At 39.0% G+C, this 22447-nt stretch overlaps 1 protein-coding gene across 3 annotated transcripts; it reads right to left on the bottom strand.

The window, feature by feature from the left end:
- Window positions 1-1927: 1927 nt before the first annotated feature.
- Window positions 1928-22253, bottom strand: myorg (myogenesis regulating glycosidase). Of its 3 annotated transcripts, XR_015757907.1 has the most exons (4): window positions 22145-22253; window positions 10677-10773; window positions 5055-8953; window positions 1928-5019 (listed from the first exon to the last, which is right to left on the bottom strand). XR_015757907.1 is itself a non-coding variant. In XM_043687494.2 (3 exons), exon 3 carries the CDS (start codon window positions 8842-8844, stop codon window positions 6727-6729), a length of 2118 nt encoding a protein of 705 aa, XP_043543429.1. In that variant the 5' UTR covers window positions 8845-8953; window positions 10677-10773; window positions 22145-22253; the 3' UTR covers window positions 1928-6726. The 3 variants fall into 3 exon arrangements, 2 of the variants coding, with proteins under 2 accessions (XP_043543429.1, XP_087845986.1); XM_043687494.2 differs by having other exon boundaries at window positions 1928-8953; XM_087989860.1 differs by lacking the exon at window positions 22145-22253 and adding an exon at window positions 14690-14709 and having other exon boundaries at window positions 1928-8953.
- Between the last annotated feature and the right edge of the window lie 194 nt (window positions 22254-22447).

Below are 22447 nucleotides of genomic sequence, written 5' to 3'. Positions count from 1 at the left end.
AAAAGTTTCTGTAAACGTCAATTAAAAGAGTCATGCAAGTCTTCTAAAGAATAACAATTTTTCATCTATTTATTCTAACAGTTAATTTGATTTAAAGTAACAGATTTTCACAATTTCAGAAGTAGAAAATTAGGTGTATTAATAAAAAAAATTCATCCTGTAAGTTGGAAGATTTCAATAAGATTGTCATCCATAAAGAACTTTAGGTTCATAAACCCCTTCTTCTAAACTCTATAATGTATGCTGTGCTGTACTTATAACTCAAGTTGCTTAATTTGAATTGAAATAATGTACTAAAAATTTAAATCAAAAGAAAACTGCTTCCAAATCTCGGTAGGCACCATTTATTAATTTAAAACTCTACAAAAAGTCAGACAGGCCTAAGTGGAGATTGAATGCACTGCACAATTTTCTGAAAGCGTAGAAAAAGGCAGAAAAGTCACTTTAACAGCTAACAGTTTGACAGTTGATATTTTTACTGTCAAGAATAGTTTTTATTTTAAATTGTTGCTTCTTTCTGTAATAAGTCACTGTTTTGTTAGTATTATCTAATTCAAACTACTGGATAAGTTTAATGTTCCATCCAACAGATGATGGTGTAAATAAAATTATGAAACTACCTTAGTATAGAAAAGTAGTTGCCATGTATGATGCTCACACGACATTTCATTTCCATTGTTCACCTACAAATATTTCATCCACAAAGCTGAAAGTAGAATTTATTTGCAAGAGCTTTCAGCAATTTAAATTCTTCCCATCAGAGGAGACAGCACTATGTCCAGTAGCCAAGGACCTCTGACACACAAACTCTGAAACAGTACACCTTGTGCAAGAAATGTCTGTTACATTTGCTGACAGACATAATTTTGAATCTGGAAACCTTTGTTATTGGGGAAAATGTGACTATGAATGCAGACAAAAAAGAATAAGGACCACATCATTGAATGCAATAAGCAGATGGAGGTAAAGATATCTAACTCCACCAAAGAAACAGGATTAGATTCTGTTTCAAAAGGATATTTCAAAGGAAATCATCAGGTTACACAGCCTGTTGTAACTTTTCTCTATACAAAACAGAAGTGACAATTTATGAATGCATGGTTGGCAGGAGCAAACCATAATCATTCAGCATATTGCAAATGTCAAATTTGTACTGCACGTCTTCCGAACGTTCAAGTTTTGCTAATGTGCATTACAATCATTATTCCGATGTACTACAGCCTTTTTATTTTAAATTATTTCTGCTTTCTATAATAATTATTTTGTTTTGCTGATTTGTTTAATTTGGACTACTGGTTAAGTTGAATGTTTTAAACATCAAAATGACATTAATATAGTGCTTCGAATAAACATTTCAAGATGCTTCACAGCAGCTTTTTAAAACAAAGCATGCTACCAAGTCACGTAAGGAAAATTTGGGCAGACAACTTAAAACGTTTCTCTTTGACAAGGTTTAAACAAGTGACTTAAAAGGAGACAAGCAAGGCAGAGAGGTGCATGGAGAATAAAGTGATAAAAACTGGCAACGCATAGGAGATTAGAATACCTTGTTCAAATACCTTGGAGGGTTGTGGGGTTGAAAAGGTCGAGGGGCATAACCCATGAAGGATTTTGAAAAGAAGGATAAGAATTTTTAAAAGATATTGCTTGTCAGGGAGTCAAAGGGGAATAAGACTTCTTGTAAGTTCAGACAACAGCAGCTGAGTTTTGGATAATCTCGTATTCATATGGTAGAACGTAGGGGACCAGCCAGAAGCACATTACAAGAGCTGAAAATGTGTTGCTGGAAAAGCACAGCAGGTGAGGCAGCATCCAAGGAACAGGTAGAATTGACGTTTCGGGCATGAGCCCTTCTTCAGGAATAAGATTCCTGAAGAAGGGCTCATGCCCGAAACATCGATTCTCCTGCTCCTTGGATGCTGCCTGACCTGCTGTGCTTTTCCAGCAACACATTTTCAGCTCTGATCTCCAGCATCTGCAGTCCTTACTTTCTCCTCGCACATTGTAAGAGGCAAGTCTAAAAGAAACAAAGGTACAAACATTGGTATTGGAGCTGATGACTGAGACAGGGACGTAATTGAGTGATGTTAGAAGTAGAAATGTGCGATTGTAGTGATGGCATGAGTGATATTGCGAACTCTTCTCAGGATCAAGTGTGACACCAAGGTTGCGAACAAACCGGCTTAATCTCAGTGTTGCCATGGAGAGAAATGGAATTGGTAGCTAGAGAATAGAGTTTGGAGTGGAGACAAAAAAAACCAACATTGATCTTCCTAATATTTAATTGAAGTACATTTCTGTTCATCCAGTGCTGCATATTGGTTAAACACCCTGAAAATTTAACCCTCCCCCCCCTCTCAATTTCTCCATTGCTGTTGTGTTATCAACATGTGAAACTAACTGTTTTTCAATGATCTGACAGAGGGACAGGATGTGAATGAGAAACAAGATTTGCAGAATTAACAATGATCAATTGCAGTTAATTTATACTGCATGTGTGGCTAGCAGCTTTTTTTGCAACTGTACAGTGGATTTAATTGGAGAGATGCAGCAAAAATTCAATACGTTGAATTATACCCAGAACTCGTCCCTTCCACATCCTTTGGAAGCTATTGCAGTTCTAAATGGCAAAATACCCAGAATACTTTAGTTTGTGCAATGGGTGTTGTGCTCAATTGCGATTTTAACAAATTTCTCACCCACTTCTGAAAAAAACTAATAGAAGTATAATTTTTAAAAAAAATTGTAGCACTGGTGACAAAACTACAATCAGTATTCAATAAAATATTCTAAATAAATAATTAGGAACCGACAAAAACAGAAGTTTTTTTTAAAAATTAAGCTGGTAGAGTTAAAAAAAAACTGCTTTGGATGAGGAGAAATATATTCCAGATTTCTGATATCCTGAATTTTTAAATTAGATGCTACCACAGACATCCTTGAAGAGATATGTACACTGATACTTGTACACATTTGCACTGAGCAAGTTTAATAGAGAGTAATTCATAAACACTGATGGGATAAATACAGACACATAGCTGCCCTTATTTTCTGTGACAGAGATGATCAGACAGATACCTTTGCAATGAATTTTTGTTTTCTTTGCTGATCTATTATTTATGCAAATTTTGGTTGCTGACAGCATTTAATCAGACTTTGACTTAATTCCAAATGTGGCAGAGATAATTTTCTTCAGCAAGAATGTAGAGGTTGACTTGAATTTTTTGAAAATATTTTATCTTGACTTAGGTTACTTCTGTTACAAGGAAGGGACGAAAAAGGGCCATCATTACATGAGAAGATTTGTTATTTCACAGCAGCAAATAATGGACGTGATCCTTCTTGTATTCCCTTTGCTCTGTATGGACTATGGGTAAAAAATAATGGACACATTGATGGCAAATAAGTTGCATGGACAATGCTGGTTTCCATTCTGATTTGCTTCACATTAATGAAAGCAGAAAACAGATGTAGTGAGAGAAGACCATAAACACAGTGTGACTCAAAATGCATGTTTTGATTAAATTTAACTTCAGACATTTTGTTTTAAAATGTAACAACGACAGTAATCCATTCAGCCGACATGCTTGTGTTGGCAAGATTATCTCTAGGCTTAATGGATTGGATTAGATTAGATTCCCTACATTGTGGAAGCAGGCCCTTTGGCCCAACAAGCCCACACTGTCCCTCCGAAGAGCAACCTACCCACACCCATTTCCCTCTAACTAATACACTGAACACTATGGGCAATTTAGCATGGCCAATTCACCTGACTTGCACATCTTTGGACTGTTTTTAGTTTACAAAGTATCCCAAATGCCAGCATCAATTGGACATCGCTAATTGCCCTGAAAATAATAGTAGTAAGTCCTTTTAGACCATTGAATTCTCTAAGTATTAGTAGTATAAGTATACACCCACGATGCTGGTATAGTGAAACCTCCACATTTTTGACTCAGCAACAGTGAAAGAACAGTGATATACTTCAAAGGCAAAACAATGTGCAACATGAACAAGAACCTGCAGATGATTTACAACTGTTCTGTCTCATTCATGTTTTCAACAAATCTATACTTACATGGTCTAATGTTTCCTTGTCCTTACAATATTATCAAAATTACATTCTTCGTGCTTCAAATCTCCTTCAGTTGACTATGTGGCTCAAATTTTGATTCTTCTCACTGAGCTAGCTTTTAATCATCATTCTACTGATTCATCGAGTTGTTTCCAAATAAACTGGCATATTGGATTTTGTTGTGGTTTAACAGATATGTTGCGAAAGGTTTTGCTGGCATGTTCATTCTATATGGCTTGAATGGTTTATAAAACTAAATTCTCAAGTATCACATATCGACAGTTCTCCTATAAAGCAAGTTTACTAAACGTGATTTGATTGTAATGTGATTTGTGAATTGCAGTCCTTTTTTTGAAAGCAAACTCCCATTCACCATTATGCGATTCCATTCCTGGCACTAGTTGAACGGCAAAACCCAGCCTCAGGATCCTCCGTCTGCAAAATGCAAGTTGTGTGTTCAGCTAAAACAGGAATGCAGTCAGCTCTGCAAACCTTGAAACTGGGAATTGTAGTCTATATTTAGAAGGAATTTTATTCAAACTGGGGGAGACTCTTGTGGAGAACTGGACTTGCGGGTCAGCATCATGTGGTCAGTCGGCTCATGTGCTTTCTGAAGAGCTTCACGAAGAACTACAATGCTGTAGTCAGTGATTTCAGTGTTAAATTGTTAAATTTAGGTTATATTTTAACAATTTACTTAGACCATGCTATCGTTTGTGTTAGGCTAACTACTATTTTTGTTTTAAATTTTACAGATATCTTTGGTCGCTCGCCCCAACCCTGTTTTTCCCCATTGGCCCTATTACATATATTGCGTGATTTTCTAGAACACGGTTTTTTAGATTAGATTACTTACAGTGTGGAAACAGGCCCTTCGGCCCAACAAGTCCACACCGACCCGCCGAAGCGCAACCCACCCATTCCCCTACATTTACCCCTTTTACCTAACACTACGCGCAATGTAGCATGGCCAATTCACCTGACCTGCACATCTTTGGACTGTGGGAGGAAACCGGAGCACCCGGAGGAAACCCACGCAGACACAGGGAGAATGTGCAAACTCCACACAGTCAGTCGCCTGAGTCGGGAATTGAACCCGGGTCTCTGGCGCTGTGAGGCAGCAGTGCTAACCACTGTGCCACCGTGCCGCCCACGGTGTTGCACAGGAATTCAACTACCGTGTTATTGTAGGACTACCTGTACTACAAAACTTAGGACATTGTGCTAACTCATTCCATAGTCATTGCAAATATAATAACTGAAAATATCAATCCCAGAGACGTAATTCAACCCTCTGCACCTGTGACGATAGGGTTTCCTCCACTATTACCATCTATTCCTTTCCCATTTCCTTGTTTTCTCCTTACATCCTTTAATAAATTAAATAATGCATTCAGGTTCAAAGTCACTGTGTTAATACATTCAATTTTCTAATAAGTTTGCTTTTGATTTCTGCCCCTAATCTAGAGAGTCTATTAATAACAAAAATTACTTTCAAATTCTCAAAATGTTGTATGGGTTTGATTCTGCCATCACTGGAATAGAAAAATTTATAGTTTTCCAGTTTCTTACATTTCTCACAACTATAATCTATTGTCAATTTTACTTTTTTCCATTTGAAATTCACTTTCAAAAAGCTCCATAATGCCCAGATTTCTTCCACACCAGAAAGTTTTACAATTCTCCTCTCTCCCAATTCTATGACAAAGTTAATTTCAATGACCTGGATTTGTAATAAATTTTCCCAAACCTACTTCCTGTAGTCTCTCCTGTATGCCTCCTAATTTGGCCAGTTTTGATTCAATTGCTCTCAATTTTTTTTTTTTTAAAACCTTTTGTGGAATGCAGGCATCACTGGCATTTATTACGCATCCTCAAATGCTGTTTAACTGAATCACTACTCGGCCATTTCAGACGGCAGACAAGAGTCAACTACATTGCTATGGAGTTGCATATTGGTCAAACTAGGTAAGGACAGCAGATTTGCTGCCCTAAAAACAAAAGGATATTAGTGAACTAAATGAGTTTTCACAGCAATAGACTCAATAAAGATCATTATGAAACTATTTTTCATTTTAGATCCTTTCATTATTAATCATCACGGTAATCATCATCATCATTGCACCCAGGTTCTAAAGCATCACCTGGGCCTGCTGAATTACGAGTTCAGCATCCCACCATCTCCTCCAAATTAGTTATGTATATAAAGTACAATGTGTTTTTTTGATCTGTTTCTTACTAAAATAATTTAGGATTATCTGATTTACTAAAACATTAGACCTGGATTTATTTCCAATTCGTTGCTAGCTCACTCATGTGATTTTAACAGAAATAAGCCTTTCCTTTAAAAGAAATTTTGGAAAAAATACTTCTGATTTCATTTAGCTTTACTGTTCACTTACTTTCTTTTTCATTTTGGAGTGATTAGTCTTCAAAAAGTGATGACCGTTTCATCTAGGGAAAGAGAACTTTTAAAAAAAAATCTCCATTTACTCAAATTTTAAAGGTGCCCCAAGTATAATATTAACATATATTTGTGGATAATCCTGGAATTAAATATAGCTGAACACAGATACTATAATAGTTTGTAAAAAAAACAAAATCCTGTTTTAACTAGTTATCCAAAATACTCCAAATTAACAAAAGGCAAATCAGATCATTCGGATGAAATAGGCCACTTCATCAAGGTCAACTGCAAAGTCAGTTAGCAAATTTGGTGTCTTATCAAAAAGGTCTCCATTAAAACTTTGCCATTTACCATCAGGAAGATAGATATCTCTTGCCTCTTTACCTTTTTCTAGAATGGGGGCTACCATAAGATAATCCCCAATGAGAAACTGTGTGTCTACCTTTTGTGCCACTTTGTCATTTGGAGCAATCCACCAAAGGGGCCTTATAATTGGATTACCTGTCTTAGTGGTTTCCTCTGCGAGCCGAAGCATAAGGGGCATAACTAAACTTTCTCGGAGCTGAGTGAATTTATGTGCAATTTTCAAAACCTCCTCATCATAAAGCCAAGGAGGAATGGAAAATTGCATAGCTGGAAGAAAAGCTGACAGTTCGAGCCAGCGAATATAAAGCTCACGGTCTGGAATCTCATCAAGGCCATCAGTTTTGTTTGGATAAACGTTTCCCCCAATCATATCAGGCAATATGAAGGGATATCCTAAAATACCCATGGTGAGGACAGTTGGAATCAGGGATTTTAAGCCAAGCTCATAACCCCAAACAGAATCACGGTCAATCATACGAACAAAACAGGGGAGATTCTGTGTGTGGTAGCCTACTCTCACTTCAGCTAACATACAGTATGAAGCTGCAATTTTTGCATACAATTTACTAAACAAGCTTGGATCAGACAGAGGCTTGTGAGTGCTAAACTTTGCAGGTAGGTAACTGGTCTCACCTGCATCAAATTTGAAAGACACAATCCCGTACTTTGACCTTAAGTACTCCAATTTTTTCTGAAACCAATCTGTGGTTTCAGGATTGGTGAAGTCTAAAACTGCTGCAATCCCATTCCACCACTCCACAAAGGCAGGAAATCTCCCACTGGGATCCATCACAAAATAAGAATTTTCTACACCCTTGATAAAACTGGGAGAATTATAATTAACAAAGGGATGCACCCATAATGTCACCTGGAATCCATCATCCCTGAGCTTTTGAAGGAGTTCTGAAGCATTTGGAAACTTCACTGGGTCAAAGTTAAATTCTCCATAGCTACTGGAGTATTGATCATCTATTTCAATATGACTGAAGTTGAATTGATACTTCTTGATTTTTTCTGCATAACGCAAAACTTTATCCTGGTTCACTTCAGTTTTAAACAGAGCCCACGTGGACCATTTAGGGTACCTGAACATAAATTCTGAAGGTGTAATCTCAGGCTTTCTGAAATGTTTTTTGGCCATGTATCTGTGGATAATTTTTAAATCAGAACCAATACAGACTTGATAACTTAGTTCTACAAATGGTTGTTGTCCTGTGGTCGGTTGAAATGGAGAATCTTTGTAGCGAGCATGCAGGCAAAATGCTTCTTTGTCTGAGCTGTTCCAACCAATGTGTAGAGGGACTGAGTCATTAACTCGAACAGCTACAGATTTAGAGGAGATCCAATACCTTTCTAGAATTCCACCAAATCCATCACGTATTGAGTACACATCACCTGTTACATATGGCTTAGGATCCATTACACCTGAAATTTTGATAGGCCAATGCTGTGTGCTAGTTTCTGCTCCTCCATACCAATGTCCATCTGCCCAATGCATGCAATGTTCAACAACAGAGTCCAATATGACTGTCTTCCATTCAATGTTGTAACAAGTTATGGTATCTTTGGGTTTAAAGGCTTTGACAAAGAAGTCCACCTTTTCTTCGCCAGATTTTGTGCAGTTTACCTCATTTCCAGCTTCATCTTGAAAACATGATTCAAGGTCAATAGGAGCAGATTTGAAACCCATTTCAAATAAAACCATGTTAGCAGTATTCTTGATGAAAAAACCATCCTTATAGAGCTCCAATTGATCTATTTTGAAGCTGTTTAATTTCTTCAATGATGCAGTGTAATAGCACCATGCAACTACTGCTGCAATTACCAGCAGCAAGCCCAGTAAAATAGTACATATCAATGGCTTTACTTCTTTGGATTGTTTCTCTCGAGCAGCAGGTAAATTTCCTGGCACGACCTGGTACATTGCATCAACTTGTGAGTTTTCTCCTCTACCTGCCCGACGCTGTAGCTGATCTCGTCTGTAGCTATGAAGCATAAGGTTGTCATCAGGTGTTTTGTCTTGTCTCTTTGGTATTTTGTAGCAACCCCACAAGTGGATTACTGCCGCATCACCAAATGGAGCCAGAAAGTATTCTGTAGGAATTCTGGATGATGGGGGAAATATAAAAAAAAAGCTCTTTTTAATCATTAGCCTGCTAAATTACAGATTTCCATTTCATATTCCAATGAATTTTCACAATTTAAAAATTAAATCAGCTCCCAGTTTGTTTTGTTTGACAAGTAGATTAAAAAAAAATCCAAATGATAAACCTGATGGATAAGATGAGCAAACTGAATAGCACGGGCGAATAGAATGGGCGGCACGGTGGCACAGCAGTTAGCACTGCTGCCTCACAGTGCCAGAGACCCGGGTTCAATTCCCACCTCAGGCGACTGACTGTGTGGAGTTTGCACATTCTCCCAATGTCTGCGTGGGTTTGCTCCGGTTTCCTCCCACAGTCCAAAAATGTGCAGGTTAGGTGAATTGACCATGCTAAATTGCCCATAGTGTTAGGGGCAGGGGTAAATGTAGGGGAATGGGTCTGGGTGGGTTGCACTTCAGCGGGTCGGTGTGGACTTGTTGGGCCGAAGGGCCTGTTTCCACACTAAATAATCTAATCATTACTAATCTGTTTCATTCTGTGCCTAATGAGATTTCACTAAACCCCATGTAGCTTATCCCAGATCCAGGTCCCCAAATAGATTCACTGTTCATTATAGATGCTAGATTTACAGATTCCTTCAATAGAGTCATAGAGATGTACAGCATGGAAATAGACCCTTCAATCCAACCAGAAATCCCAACCCAATCTAGTCCCACCTGCCAGCACCTGACCCATATCCCTCCAAACCCTTCCTATTCATATACCCATCCAAATGCTTCTTAAATGGCGCAATTGTACCAGCCTCCACAACTTCTTCTGGCAGCTCATTCCATACACGTACCCCACCCTCTGCGTGAAAAAGTTGTCCCTTAGGTCTCTTTTATATGTTTTCTCTCTCACCCTAAACCTATGCCCTTTAGTTCTGGACTCCCCCAACCCAGGGAAAAGACTTTGTCCATTTATCCTTTCCGTGCCCCTCATGATTTTGTAAACCTCTATAAGGTCACCCCTCAGCCTCTGACGCTCCAGGGACAACATCCCCAGCCTATTCAACCTCTCCCTATAGCTCAAATCCACCAACCCTGGCAACATCCTTGTAAATTTTTTCTGAATCCTTTCAAGTTTCACGACATTTTCCGAAAGGAAGGAGACCAGAATTGCACGCAATATTCCAACAGTGGCCTAACCAATGACCTCCCAATTCCTGTACTTAATACTCTGACCAATAAAGGAAAGCATACCAAGCACCTTCTTCACTATCCTATCTACGTGCGATTCACTTTCAAGGAACTATGAACCTGCAGTCCAAGGTCTCTTTGTTCAGCAACACTCCCTAGGACCTTACCATTAAGTGTATAAGTCCTGCTAAGATTTGCTTTCCCAAAATGCAGCACCTGACATTTATCTAAATTTAACTCCATCTGCCACTTCCCAGCCCATTCCCCATTTGATCAAGATCCCGTTGTAATCTGAGGTAACCCTCTTCGCTGCCCACTACACCTCCAATTTTGGTGTCATTTACAAACTTACTAAGTATACCTTTTATGCTCACATCCAAATCATTTATATAAATGAAGAAAAGAATGGACCATTTGTGTTACAATTGAAAGTGCAGCATTTTACTTGCACTGCATTCTATTGTTAATAAACCAAACAGCAACCACAATCAATTACTCACTTTTCAAATTTTTATTTTTAAAACCAGCAATAATTCATTACTTACTTTGGAGTACAAAAACCGCATTCCAGACATGGTTAAAGTATTCTGGTAATAAACTGTCGAAAATATTGAATGCCTTTGGTGAGATTAGCAAAGGTGCCTGTAAATGTGAAAAGCTAATTAAATATGATATTCAACTAATAATACTATTATACACAGACACATCAACTGCATCATGAATATAGCAATTAAATATGTTAATCAAGGAAAAGGTAAAATCGGTATGACACATACACCTTCCTCAACCTTGAGCTGTCTGGGTCAAGATGAGACTATAGGACGTATGGTTAGTAAATTTGCAGATGACACCAAAATTGGTGGTATAGTGGACAGTGAAGAAGGTTATCCAAGATTATAAGGAGATCTTGTTTAACTGGGTCAAATGGGCTGAGAAGTGGCAGATGGAGCTTAATTTGGATAAATGTGATGTATTGCATTGTGGCAATACAAACAAAGACAGGACTTATACAATTAACGGTAGGGCCCTGAGTAATGTTGTAAAACAGACAGACCCAGGGGTTCAGGTACATAATTCTTTGAAATTTGCAGAGTTGGAGAGGTGGTTAAAAAGGCGCTTAACAAGCTGGCCTTCATTGCTCAGATCTTTCAGTATAGAGTTGAGATGTCACGTTGAGGTTGTACAGGATGTAGGTGAGGCCTTGTCTAGAGTACAGTGTCCAATTCTGGTCACCCTGTTATAGGAAGGAAAATATTAAACTGGAGAGGGTCATAAAAGATCTACCAGGATGTTGCCAGGAATGGAGAATCTCAGATATAAACATTGACCGGAAAGACTAGGAGTAGAATACATGCCTGAACCAGTCAGAAAAGAAGCAAAGAGTTCTAGGTGCTCTAAGATGTTGTATGTGGAGATGCATAATGTAGTTTTCATCCCAGTTGTAGACAACTTTGATCCCTTATACCAGCATACTTAGGCAGAATAATAATTAAGTCATGAATTGAGAAAAATATTCAAACTATTTTTGCAAATTGTTCTACAGCTTAATCCATTGAATAAACTCTAGCAATATTCATATAAAGCTTTCTTTGTTTTGTAAAGGACATAAATAGTTACACAAAATTCAGAACGTGATTTTGGAAAGGCATGCAGTTGATGATCACAAATATTACAATTTAAGTCAATTGAAGATCTGGTGGTGGCTTCATGAGCCAAATGGTCTCCTTCTGCATCGTAACAATTCTGTGATTCTAATCTATAGAAGAAATTCCAATCATCTATTCTGTTACCCTGCTAAGATGGGCTGCAGTATAGAATCAAAGCCAGTGTGCCTTGCAAGTGACTGTCATGAAAGGATAGGCATATATACAAACAAATGGCTCATGCTTCCAGCTTCACATATTTCTGCTGAATGACATTGCACTGTCCATTAAGCACCTTCAAAAACAAAGCATTTGAGGTCACAAGTGAAGCAAGGACTGAAACTATATAATTTCTCCAAGATATCAAATATTAATTACACCCATTCGAAATGAACATCAAGGATTGCTAGCCAGTGTTATTCATGGGAAGAACTCAGATTACACAGGCAAATGTTTTTGCTATTTCTCTTATGCCACTTAGACCTTTGTGCTTCAAGCACATTTCTGGAACCAAAGATTTCTCCAATATGAAAATTCCTACCTTAACATGATTGAAAGAGAGACATTTACTGAGGAATGTCAGGCAGCTCAGTTTGCAAGAGAGTTATTCAATTTCCACAACAGATTCTCACACACCCACGGATATCAATTTGCACTGATCACAATTATTTGTATTTGTAAAACACCTTGAATATAATAAATATCCAAGGCACTACACTGGACCACCATAATGGAAAATTGACACCATAAAAGACAACCTGCCTTTTCTCCATTTCTGCATGAATACCATCCCCAAAGACAGCTTAAGTGCACACCCGAGGTGAACACAAGGCGAGCACCAGTTAAATCCATTTCTTTAGTCAGCTCTGATTCCTTCCCCATCATCAGTAATCAGATCTAATCTCTCACTCTAAATCTGTTTCTAAAGCAAAAAAAAATGTTTAAAAGAAGTTTTATTAGTTAGCTCTTCTGTTCAGCACAATTCAATGGATGCCTGTATTTTATAAAAATATAGAACATGTACTGTTGGGATCTAGCATGGGTAGATGATTGGTTAACTAACAAGACAGAGAGGTTTGGATTAGAAGAATTGTTTCTGGGTGCCAACCTCAAATTTGTGGAATGCCACAGGGATCAGTGCTGAGGCCACGATTATTTACAGAATATTTTAATGACTTGGATGAGAAAGTAAAACGTACTATAGCCAAGTCTGCAGATGACACAAAAAGTGGTAAGGCAAGTGCTGATGACAACCCAAAGGATCTGCCCTGGGATAAATTCATGTTAAGCAGTTGGGCAAACACACGGCAGATGGAATGTAAAATGTGAAAATTTGCAGTTATGCACTATGGCAGGCAGAAAAGAGGACTAAATTTTACTCAAATGGAGAAAGACTGCAAACAAAAAATAAAAATGACAGAACAGTCAGACTTGAGAGTCCTCATACATGACTCACAAAAAGCTGGCAAAGTTCAGCAGATTATAGGGAAGGCAAATGGAATGTTAGCCTTTATTTTAAAGAGAATGGAGTGCAATGGTAGGCAGGTTTTGCTAAAATTATACAAAGCACTAATTAGACCACAGCTGGAAAACAGAGTTGGAGGCAGTCCAGAGAAGTTCACCAGACTGACCTCAGGAATACAGAGACTGTTTATGAGGAGAGGTTATGTAGGTTGAGCCCATACTCTTGCCATGGGCACATATATAGGTAGGAAGGCAGGTGCCGAAGATGACACAGAGTCTGCAGAGGGATATAGACAGGTTAAGCAAGTAAGCAAAAACGTGGCAGATGCAGACGCAAGACAACCTTATTGAAAAGTCTTAGAGGACAACTCCGCACCATTTTCTAAAACTGTCTATTTCCATCTTTGTAATGTCATCCTACTCTTTCCTCACTCAGCTCATCTGCTACTTTAGATGTTCGACATTTTCACAGGAGGAGCCACATTTCAATTTTTTTTTACTGAAGAGAGGGCTGAGCAAATTACAGAACACTTTCGTTTGGCAGAATATCAGACATGAACTTTTAAAAAAAAAATGTGAAGAAAACAAATAAATAGCTGAGCAGAAAAAAAATAAGATCATAAGACCTAGAAACAAAGTAGGCTATTTAGCCCATCCACCTGCTCTGCCTGCATTCAATGAGGTTTTGACTGACCTGATATTTCTCAACCCCACTTTCTTGCCTTTCCCCCATAACTCTTGATTCCCTCACTGGTTAAAAATCTGCTATCTCAGCCTTAAATATACTTAACACCATAACCTTGAAATCTTCGTCAGAAATGGTTCTCCAAAGATTCAATACCCTCAGAGAAATTCATCCTCATCTCGATCTTAAATGGGCAACACCATTTTCTGACATTATACCCTCTGGTCCTAGATTCTCCCACAAGGAGAGGCAACCCCCTCAGCATCAATCTGGACAAGTCTCCTCAGAGTCTCACATGTTCCTGTAAGATCACCTCTCATTCTTCTACGCTCCAATGAGTACAAGCCCAATCTATTTAGCTTCTCACATGACAGTCCCTCTACACTAGGATCCAACTTACTGAATCGTTGCTAGACTGCCTTCAATGTCATTACATCATCCTTTGGAAAAAGGGGATGAAAATAAATCACAGCTGGAATATCGTGAACAGATGAGTTTCAGCAAATCCTCTATAATTTTATACTCTTTTCCCTTTGAAATAAAAAGATCAACACTTGATACAATCTTGATACAATCCAGACCAAAGCACCCTACGTGGCTGACACCAAAACCACAAGTCTCCACTCCCTCCACCACCAATACTCAGCAGCAGCAGGTATCATCTACAAGATGCACAAAGTTCCTCAGACAGCAGCTTTCAAGCCCATGACCAAATCTATCTTTGCTAATAAGATGAAGAGGGATTTTCAGAGTCAACAGTTATTACCTTTCCATTTCAATACTATATCACACAAAATTATTTCATCCTTTTCCTTTTTTCTCAAAATGGCAGTGGAGCAGTGGGGCTCCCATTGGCTTTCTTTCTCTTTTTTCTTCTTTTCATTTTTGCTCTTTATTTTCATTTTTCTTCATTTTCTTTTCTTTTAAGCCTCCAGAACTCCAGGATGAGCCTAGCCCAGGGTTTCCAGTGAGTGAGGAAAAGTCCTGCTCTGGCTCCCCAAGCCTGCACTTGCAGGTTAGGCCAAGGCTCCAGGTCTGCAGCTAGACAGGTGTTTGAAGGAAGGAAAAAGGTTGCCTTAGCCCTATGCAGTGGTCTGACAGTGTGATGGTCTCATGGTGTGACAGTCATGTCCCAGCATGGTGGTCTCCTTAGTCTTTGGCACCAGTGGCTTGGCAGGCAGCGTCATTCAGGTGTCGTGGTCTGAACCAGACATGGTGGTTGTCTTTGGAAGAGCCTTCCGGCCTAATATCCAGCGGCTCTGCGTCACAGTCTTGCCCTGGCTGCATCTTCAGAGTAGTCCATTGTTCCTAAACCAGCTTTCCCTCAGTCCTGGAGCCATTAACTGAACTGCGACGAGCTTTGTCTTAATTTTACTTTTAAAAAATTATGTATGACTTCTGCATTAATGTAGGTGACATGGTAGGGCAACAAATAAAAGTAAAAAAAATAATAAATTTCTATTCTATTGTCTTCCCACCACTTTCACCCCTGTAGCAAAAGCTAATTTATTTCAGTGTTCATCATGTGTACGAACATCAGGCGACTACTGGAGAATGAGTCACTGTACCAACGGAAGATAATTGGACATCCTTCTGATGTAGATACACACAAACATGACTGAAGTAAAATCTTTCTCAAAACATAAATTATGTACATACTAAACCATTAACAATACCAGTCACTTGCTATATATAAAAAATCCTTGTCCAGTAATAAAGCTCAAAAACAGTATTTAAAAAAAACTCACCCTGGCTATTTTCAACAATGATGTAAAACAGGAAATGTTGGCCATGCATTTCTATACAGCTGGTCTATTTTACATGTTCACCAGAATACACTTTTTTCAAATGAGTTTGAGACAGGCTCAGCAATGATCAGGGATCAATTCACTTGGTCTAATTGCCCCCCCCACCCCCCCAACCCCCCAACCCCTGCACACAGTAATTCAGGTGTGGTCTAAACAAGCTCCAATACAAGTGAAACAAGACTTCACTACAGCTGTACTCAAATTTAATGTCACAGTGTGCCAATGTAAGAGTGATCCAATTATTCTGACTTTCTGTTTTCTGTCTGCGAGGCAATCATTGATCCACACTAGCACATAACCTTCTATCCCAAGTATTTTAAAAATTTTGATAAGCATCCTGTGGGGGGAGTTCATCAAAATCCTGCTGATAATCCAAGTATACCACTTCTATTAACTCCCTTTTAATCAACATTGTTAGTACCATTCTCAAAAATCTCCAAGTTCTAACATGATTCTCCATTCTCAAATCCATGCCGACTATAGCCAATCAGAAAATTTTTATCTTTCACTTTATTTTCCCTGCTTAGCAATGCTACTACACATACTTCAGAACCCCCATGACCATGTATAAAAAGAAGCACTCAGGATCATGAGGTAAAGAATAGTGATAACCAGGAATAATAACTGAGAATTCCCAACTCATGGACAGCACAGTGGCTCAGTAGTTAACACTGCTGTACCATAGCACCAAGGACCTAGTTCAATTCCACCCTCAGGAAAAACTCTGGAGTTTGCACATTCGCCCCATGCCTGTCTGGGTTTCCTCTGGGTGCTCTGATTTCCTTCTACAATCCAAAGATATGCAGGTTAGGTGAATTGGCCAGGAAATGCAAGGGTCTAGGGTAGGGGGTGGGGTCAGGGTGGATTGCTCTTTGGAGGGTTAGTGTGGACTCTATGGGCTGAACAGCCTGCTTCTACACTGTAAGGATTCTATGAATTCTACATGCAACAACTGGATTCTATCAAAAATTATGATTCTGTTCTTTTCAATTAAATGTTGGCTTTTATTTAAGATTTCTCATTTGAATCAATAATAAGCTGCACTATTCTGGAGATGTAAAACGTGATTGCAGTAGACATTTTTACTTCACATCCAAATCTTTTTGCAACAAAAGGATAACATTCCATTTGCTTTCTTAATTCCTCACTATACTTGCAAGTTAACTTTGTGACTCATGAACAATCAAAGGTCTTGCAAGTTCAACACCACCCAGCCGCGCTCCATTTAAGTTAAAAATCACACCAGGTTATAGTCTAATAGGTTTACTTGGAAATACAAACTTTCACACCACTGCTCCTTCATCAGACGAGCTACCAGCATGCCGAAAGCTAGTATTTCCAAATAAACCTGGTGTTGTGTGATTTTTAAACTTTGTCCACCGCAGTCTAACATCAGTACCTCCACACCATTTAAGAAATACCCTGCATTACTGTTTCCCCTATCAAAGTGGGTAACCTGACACTTCTCCACATTGTATTCTTGCTGACTCACTTAGCCTCTGTAAATCTCATTGAGGCACTTTTGCATCTTCAACTCCCACTCCCATCTACCTTTGTGTCATTTAAGAACCACATCAGCCTCACTGCTGACTGGTCCCACACAAAGAACACAGTGCAGCACTGAAACACAGACTGTAAACAGCCTGGTTATTTATTTAAAGGTGGTTAAATATAATATATATAAAGAAAAGCACCTGTTCATCAAAAAGAACTCCAACCAATGATTCTCCCAACTGTGGACTTTTACACATAGCTACCAAATCCACTGACCCAGGTTGGGTTTGTTATTTATGGTAAAACACAAATCTTTGGTTGTAACAGGAGTCATGCGATCCTGGTTATAAGTTTTCTTGTTGAGCTGAAGGTTGCTTTCAGACATTTCGTCCCCATGCTAGGTAACATCATCAGTGAGCCTCTGGTAAAGCGCTGGTGTTAGGTCCTGTTTTCTATTTGTGTGTCTTGGTCTCTTGAGGTGGGTGATAGCATTTCTGGTTCTTTTTATCAGAGGTTGGTACATGGAGTCCAAATCAAATGTGTTTATTGATGGAGTTCCGGTTTGAATGCCAGGCATCTAGGAATTCTCATGCATGTCTTTGTTCAGCCTGTCTGAGGATCGATGTGTTGTCCCAGTCGAAGTGGTATCCTTCTTCATCTTTAAGGGGGTCATGTCTGTGGTGGCTAGTTTATGTTCATTTGCCGAGTGGCTAGTTTTCTGCCTGTCTGTCCAATGTAGTGTTTGTTTGTTACAGTCTTTGCATGATATTTGGTAAATGGCATTCATTTTGCTCGTTGTTGGTATAGGGTCCTTTAGGTTCATCAGCCGCTGCTGATTGAGCGTGTTGGTAGGTTTGTGGGCTACCATTATGCCAAAGGGTCGGAGTGGTCTGGTAGCCATTTCACAAATGTCTTTGATGCATGGTAATGTGGCTAGAATTTCTGGGTGTGTTGTGTCTGTTTGTTGTTTTGGAATCAGCAGACTGTGTTTGAGTAGAAGTTCTTCTTGAATACATTGTATAGGTATTTTTCTTCTATTGCTTGTAGTTCCTGTGTGCTGCAGTGTGTTGTGGCCCGTTTAAATAATGTCCTGATGCAGGTCAGTTTCTGGGTGTTGGATGATTGCTTCTTTAATTAAGTATCTGGTCTGTGTGTTGTTTTCCTGTAGATGCTGGTCTGAAGTTCTCCGCTAACTGTTCGTTCCATTGTGACGCCTAGGAAGGGGAGTCTGTTGTTACTCTCCTCTTGTGTGAATTTTATGCCATAAGGATATTGTTGATGATTATGTAGGTTTCCTCTAATTTGTTCCGTTTTGTGAGGACAAAGGTGTCTTCCATGTAGCAGACCCAAAGTTTGGGTTGGAGAGTGGGGAAGGCTGTTCGTTCGAGTCTCTGCATGAATGCTTCTACTAAGAACCCTGATACGGGTGATCCCATGGGTGTTCCGTTGATTTGTTTGTAGGTCTTGTCATTGAAGGTGAAGTTTGTAGTAAGGCACTGGTCTACTAGCTTGAGGATGTTGTCCTTGCTGATGAGGTTGGTGTTGTCTGGTGTTTGTGTCCTTGTTTCCTCTAGTAGTGCTGTCAATGTTACATCAAAGACATCTCTGAAATGACTGCCAAAAGACATGACCAACTATCACTCGTATCCTTATATACGGACAGAAAAGGACATCACTTCAACTGGGACAACACATCCCATCCTCGCACAGGCTGAACATAGACATGTATGGGAATTCTAGAAGCCTGGCATTCAAACCTGAATTCCAATAAACACATTGATTTGGACCCCATTTACCAACCAAGAAAAAGACCCAGGAAATGATATTATCCACCTTAAGAGATCAAGACCATAAATAGAAAGCATGACATAACAGCAGTGCTTCACTGGAGGCTCATTGATGATGTTACCTAACATGGTGATGAAACGTCTGAAAACAAGCCTTCCAGCTCAGCTAGCCAACTTACAACCTGAGCCTCAACCCGAGCTACAAATCTTCTCAAAACTCACAATCATGTGATCCTGTTATGTTTATTCCTCCATGTGATCTATTAAACTAGAACAAAATATTTTGCATTCAATTTGCAGTACCACAGACCGCATTCAAATTGATCACCAATTGCCATAATGTAGGATTTTATTTGTGTAATGCAGCCTAGCTCGTACGAATAGTTAACAATACATTTATTGTTTCTTTTGAGACTGTACAGTGTTTTTTAAAAAAAATCAGATACAATGTACATTGCACACAAGCAAAAACTCAAAGTGCTGGAGAAACTCAGAACAAGTGACTGAAGTCGTCACTGGACTCGAAACATGAACTCTACTTTTTATCCACAGATGCTGCTAAATCTGCTGAGTTTCTCCAGCAATTTGTTTTTCTTTCAAATTTCCACCATCATCAGTTCTTCGTTTTATTTCAAAGCACTTTGCAAAGTAATTTCAGCCTCTGCTAGACGCTACTCAACAGAGTTTTACATATGTATTTAGCAATAAGAACAGTCAGAAAGTATTCAAATGAAGGAGGAATGATGATTGGTTTAAAAATGGAGAAGCAGTGGGCACAGAGTTTGGGTCATTTGCAAGAGAAGGAATGGAGCCATGAGGGGAACCATTTTCAGAAAGTCATACAGCGTGGAAACAGACCCTTCGATCCAACACATCCATGCTGACCAAGGTTTCCAAACTAAACAATCCCACCTGCCAGCATTTGGCCTGAACCCCTCCAAAGCTTTCCTATAAATGAATTTATCCAAACACCTTTTAAAGGTTGTAACTGCACTTGCATCCACCACTTCACCTGGCAGTTTATTCCACACACCAACAACTCTGTGTAACAAAGTTGCTCCTTTCTCCTCTCACCTTAAAAATATGCCCCCTAGTTTTGAACATTTCCCCTTAGGGAAAAGACCTTTGTTATTAACCTTATCTATGCACCTCATGATTTTATAAATCTCTATAAGGTCACCTGCTCAACCTCCTACGTTCCAGTGAAAAAAGTCCCAACCGTATATCGTCCATTTTTATAACTTGAACTCTCCATTCCCTGCAGCATCCTTTCATTTGCACTGTGGAGTAGTCCCAACTGAGTAGTTAGAGAATCAGAGAATCCTTACAGTATTTATTTGAAATCTGAAGGGGTTTTCCCCATAAATTCAAAACCTGCTTATTAAAAGAGAAGGAACTTCTTCCTTCAGTTGGTAGTGAATCTGTGGAACTCTTTACTGCAGAGGTGAGATTGTTAAGAATATTCGAGGCTGAGATTCACAGATTTTTAAATAGTAAGGGAATAAAGGGTCAAGGGAAAAAGCAGGATAGTGAATTGTCGTATCAGTCATGATTTCATTGAACAATGCAACAGAGTTGATGGACCAAATGGCTTACTTCTGCTCCCTCATCTTATTGTCTCATGGTGTAGGTAGATTCAATCAAGGTATTCAAGGGGAAATTGAGCACCAGTGCAGATATAATGGTCCATGACCTCCTCCTACGCTAGTTCCAAGTCAGGTTGTTGGGTGACTTAAGAGGGGCAGCAGCAATTGGAGATGGTGTCAATTTCTTATATGATGAAGAACTGTACCTACGGAATAATTTAAGCATAAAATATTGCATTATGAAATAATGGAAAGGGATTAACTTCAAATTGGGAACTCCTCTTTTGTCAGTGTACAAGACTGAAGAAATACACTTTTCTGTGGAAATCATAGGGACAAAGGTTCTTCCTGCTACTCCATAAACTTGATTTCAGAAGACTAATAAGTTAGATCAAGAGTTCTTATAAACTTTTGGATTGCCAAAGTTTTGACCACATGTGTGCACATGCAAGAAAGAGTCAATTTTGAAAAGAGGAGAAAAAAAACAATACTTTTCTTCTTAGTTGCTGCCGCTCTAGCCATGCTTCACTTCTCTCCCAACCATTTCTCATGACTCCTTTTTTTTTAAAATCACCTTTCAGCTATTGACAGTGTCTGCTGGCTGCTTCATTTATTTTAATTGTCAGTGAGATGTGGATAAGGGTTATTTTTATTACTCATCCTTAGTAGCAGAGCTGTTTCTTCCTAATTTAATTGTCCTTCCTATTTTTGTACAAAGGGTGGCAAGACAGTTTGAGTAGTTACGTTTAGATATTGAGGGCATCTGTCATAGATGAGTCAGTGAAAGTGTGAAGGTGCAACCAATAGAAGACAATATGACAGACTGGGTCCTTGTGATGGAAAGGATATGAAACAGAAGTTCAAGTTGGGAACAAATAAGATGCCGGACTTGCAAACATTGGAAGGTGCCAAAAGTATTGGCTTTGATAGATGCGCACAACCAAGAGCCCATAAGACTGGATAACAAAGATGATTTGAGACAAATTAGTGGTCAGCCATGCCAAAGGCGAAAGAGAGGTCGAGGATAGATGGGAGCAAAGCCATAAAAGAGGAAGTAGCACAAAGAGCATTAATATTATAAGTGCATTCTGGATATGCATTCAAATTATAATTGATTTTGGTTTGTGACATGATAGAACTATACACAATATAGTGCTGTACCATACTGCAGGAATATTAATGTTCGAACAGTAAAGTTAACATGTTTTGATTAAGCAGTTGGTTGACATCGCAAAAATGTTCAAATATGACAGCAAGTGACTATTAGAAGATTTGACAAATTGAGAAGTCACCTAAGTGAACATCTAATTTTTAACAGTGCTACAGACATAGTCATAGAGATATAAAGAATGTTAGCAACTCCTGAAATAATTAATAACTAAAAAACGCCGACGTTTTTTTAAGTACCGGAACCACAGTAACATTTCAACTGCCCAGAGTTGGGCAGGATAATTAATGAGAGTAAACTGTTGGAATCTCTGGAAACCGCTGCAAATTAAAAGGGGCAACTCCAAACAAGAGGGTACATTGGAAATAAAGAACTTACCGTTGAAAACAGTTGGTTGATCGTCACGTACAATAAGCTAACCCAGTGATACCATGAAGTAAGAGAAATCTGACACTCATGTCCTTGTTTGTGAAATTAAAGCCTCTCCTCCCCTCCCCCATCCCCACAACCACAAGACCAACACGGCAAGCCTCACCCCCTCCAGGAATCCCATCAAACAATGGTCAATTGTGTAGTCAATCTTCTGAATTAGCCAATGATCTGCAGGTTGGGTGGGACTTCTGGCGTCCAGCGGCCCAGGCTAATTTACGGTCATGATATTTTACGGCAGCCGTCAATGCG

This window comes from Chiloscyllium plagiosum, unplaced genomic scaffold (genome assembly GCF_037043375.1).
Source record: "Chiloscyllium plagiosum isolate Xiang-an unplaced genomic scaffold, Cpla_swu_hap1 HiC_scaffold_1, whole genome shotgun sequence".
Taxonomy (NCBI): domain Eukaryota; kingdom Metazoa; phylum Chordata; class Chondrichthyes; order Orectolobiformes; family Hemiscylliidae; genus Chiloscyllium; species Chiloscyllium plagiosum.
The sequence above is the reverse complement of the archived record's forward strand: the minus strand, read 5'-3'. Positions and strand labels throughout refer to the sequence as shown.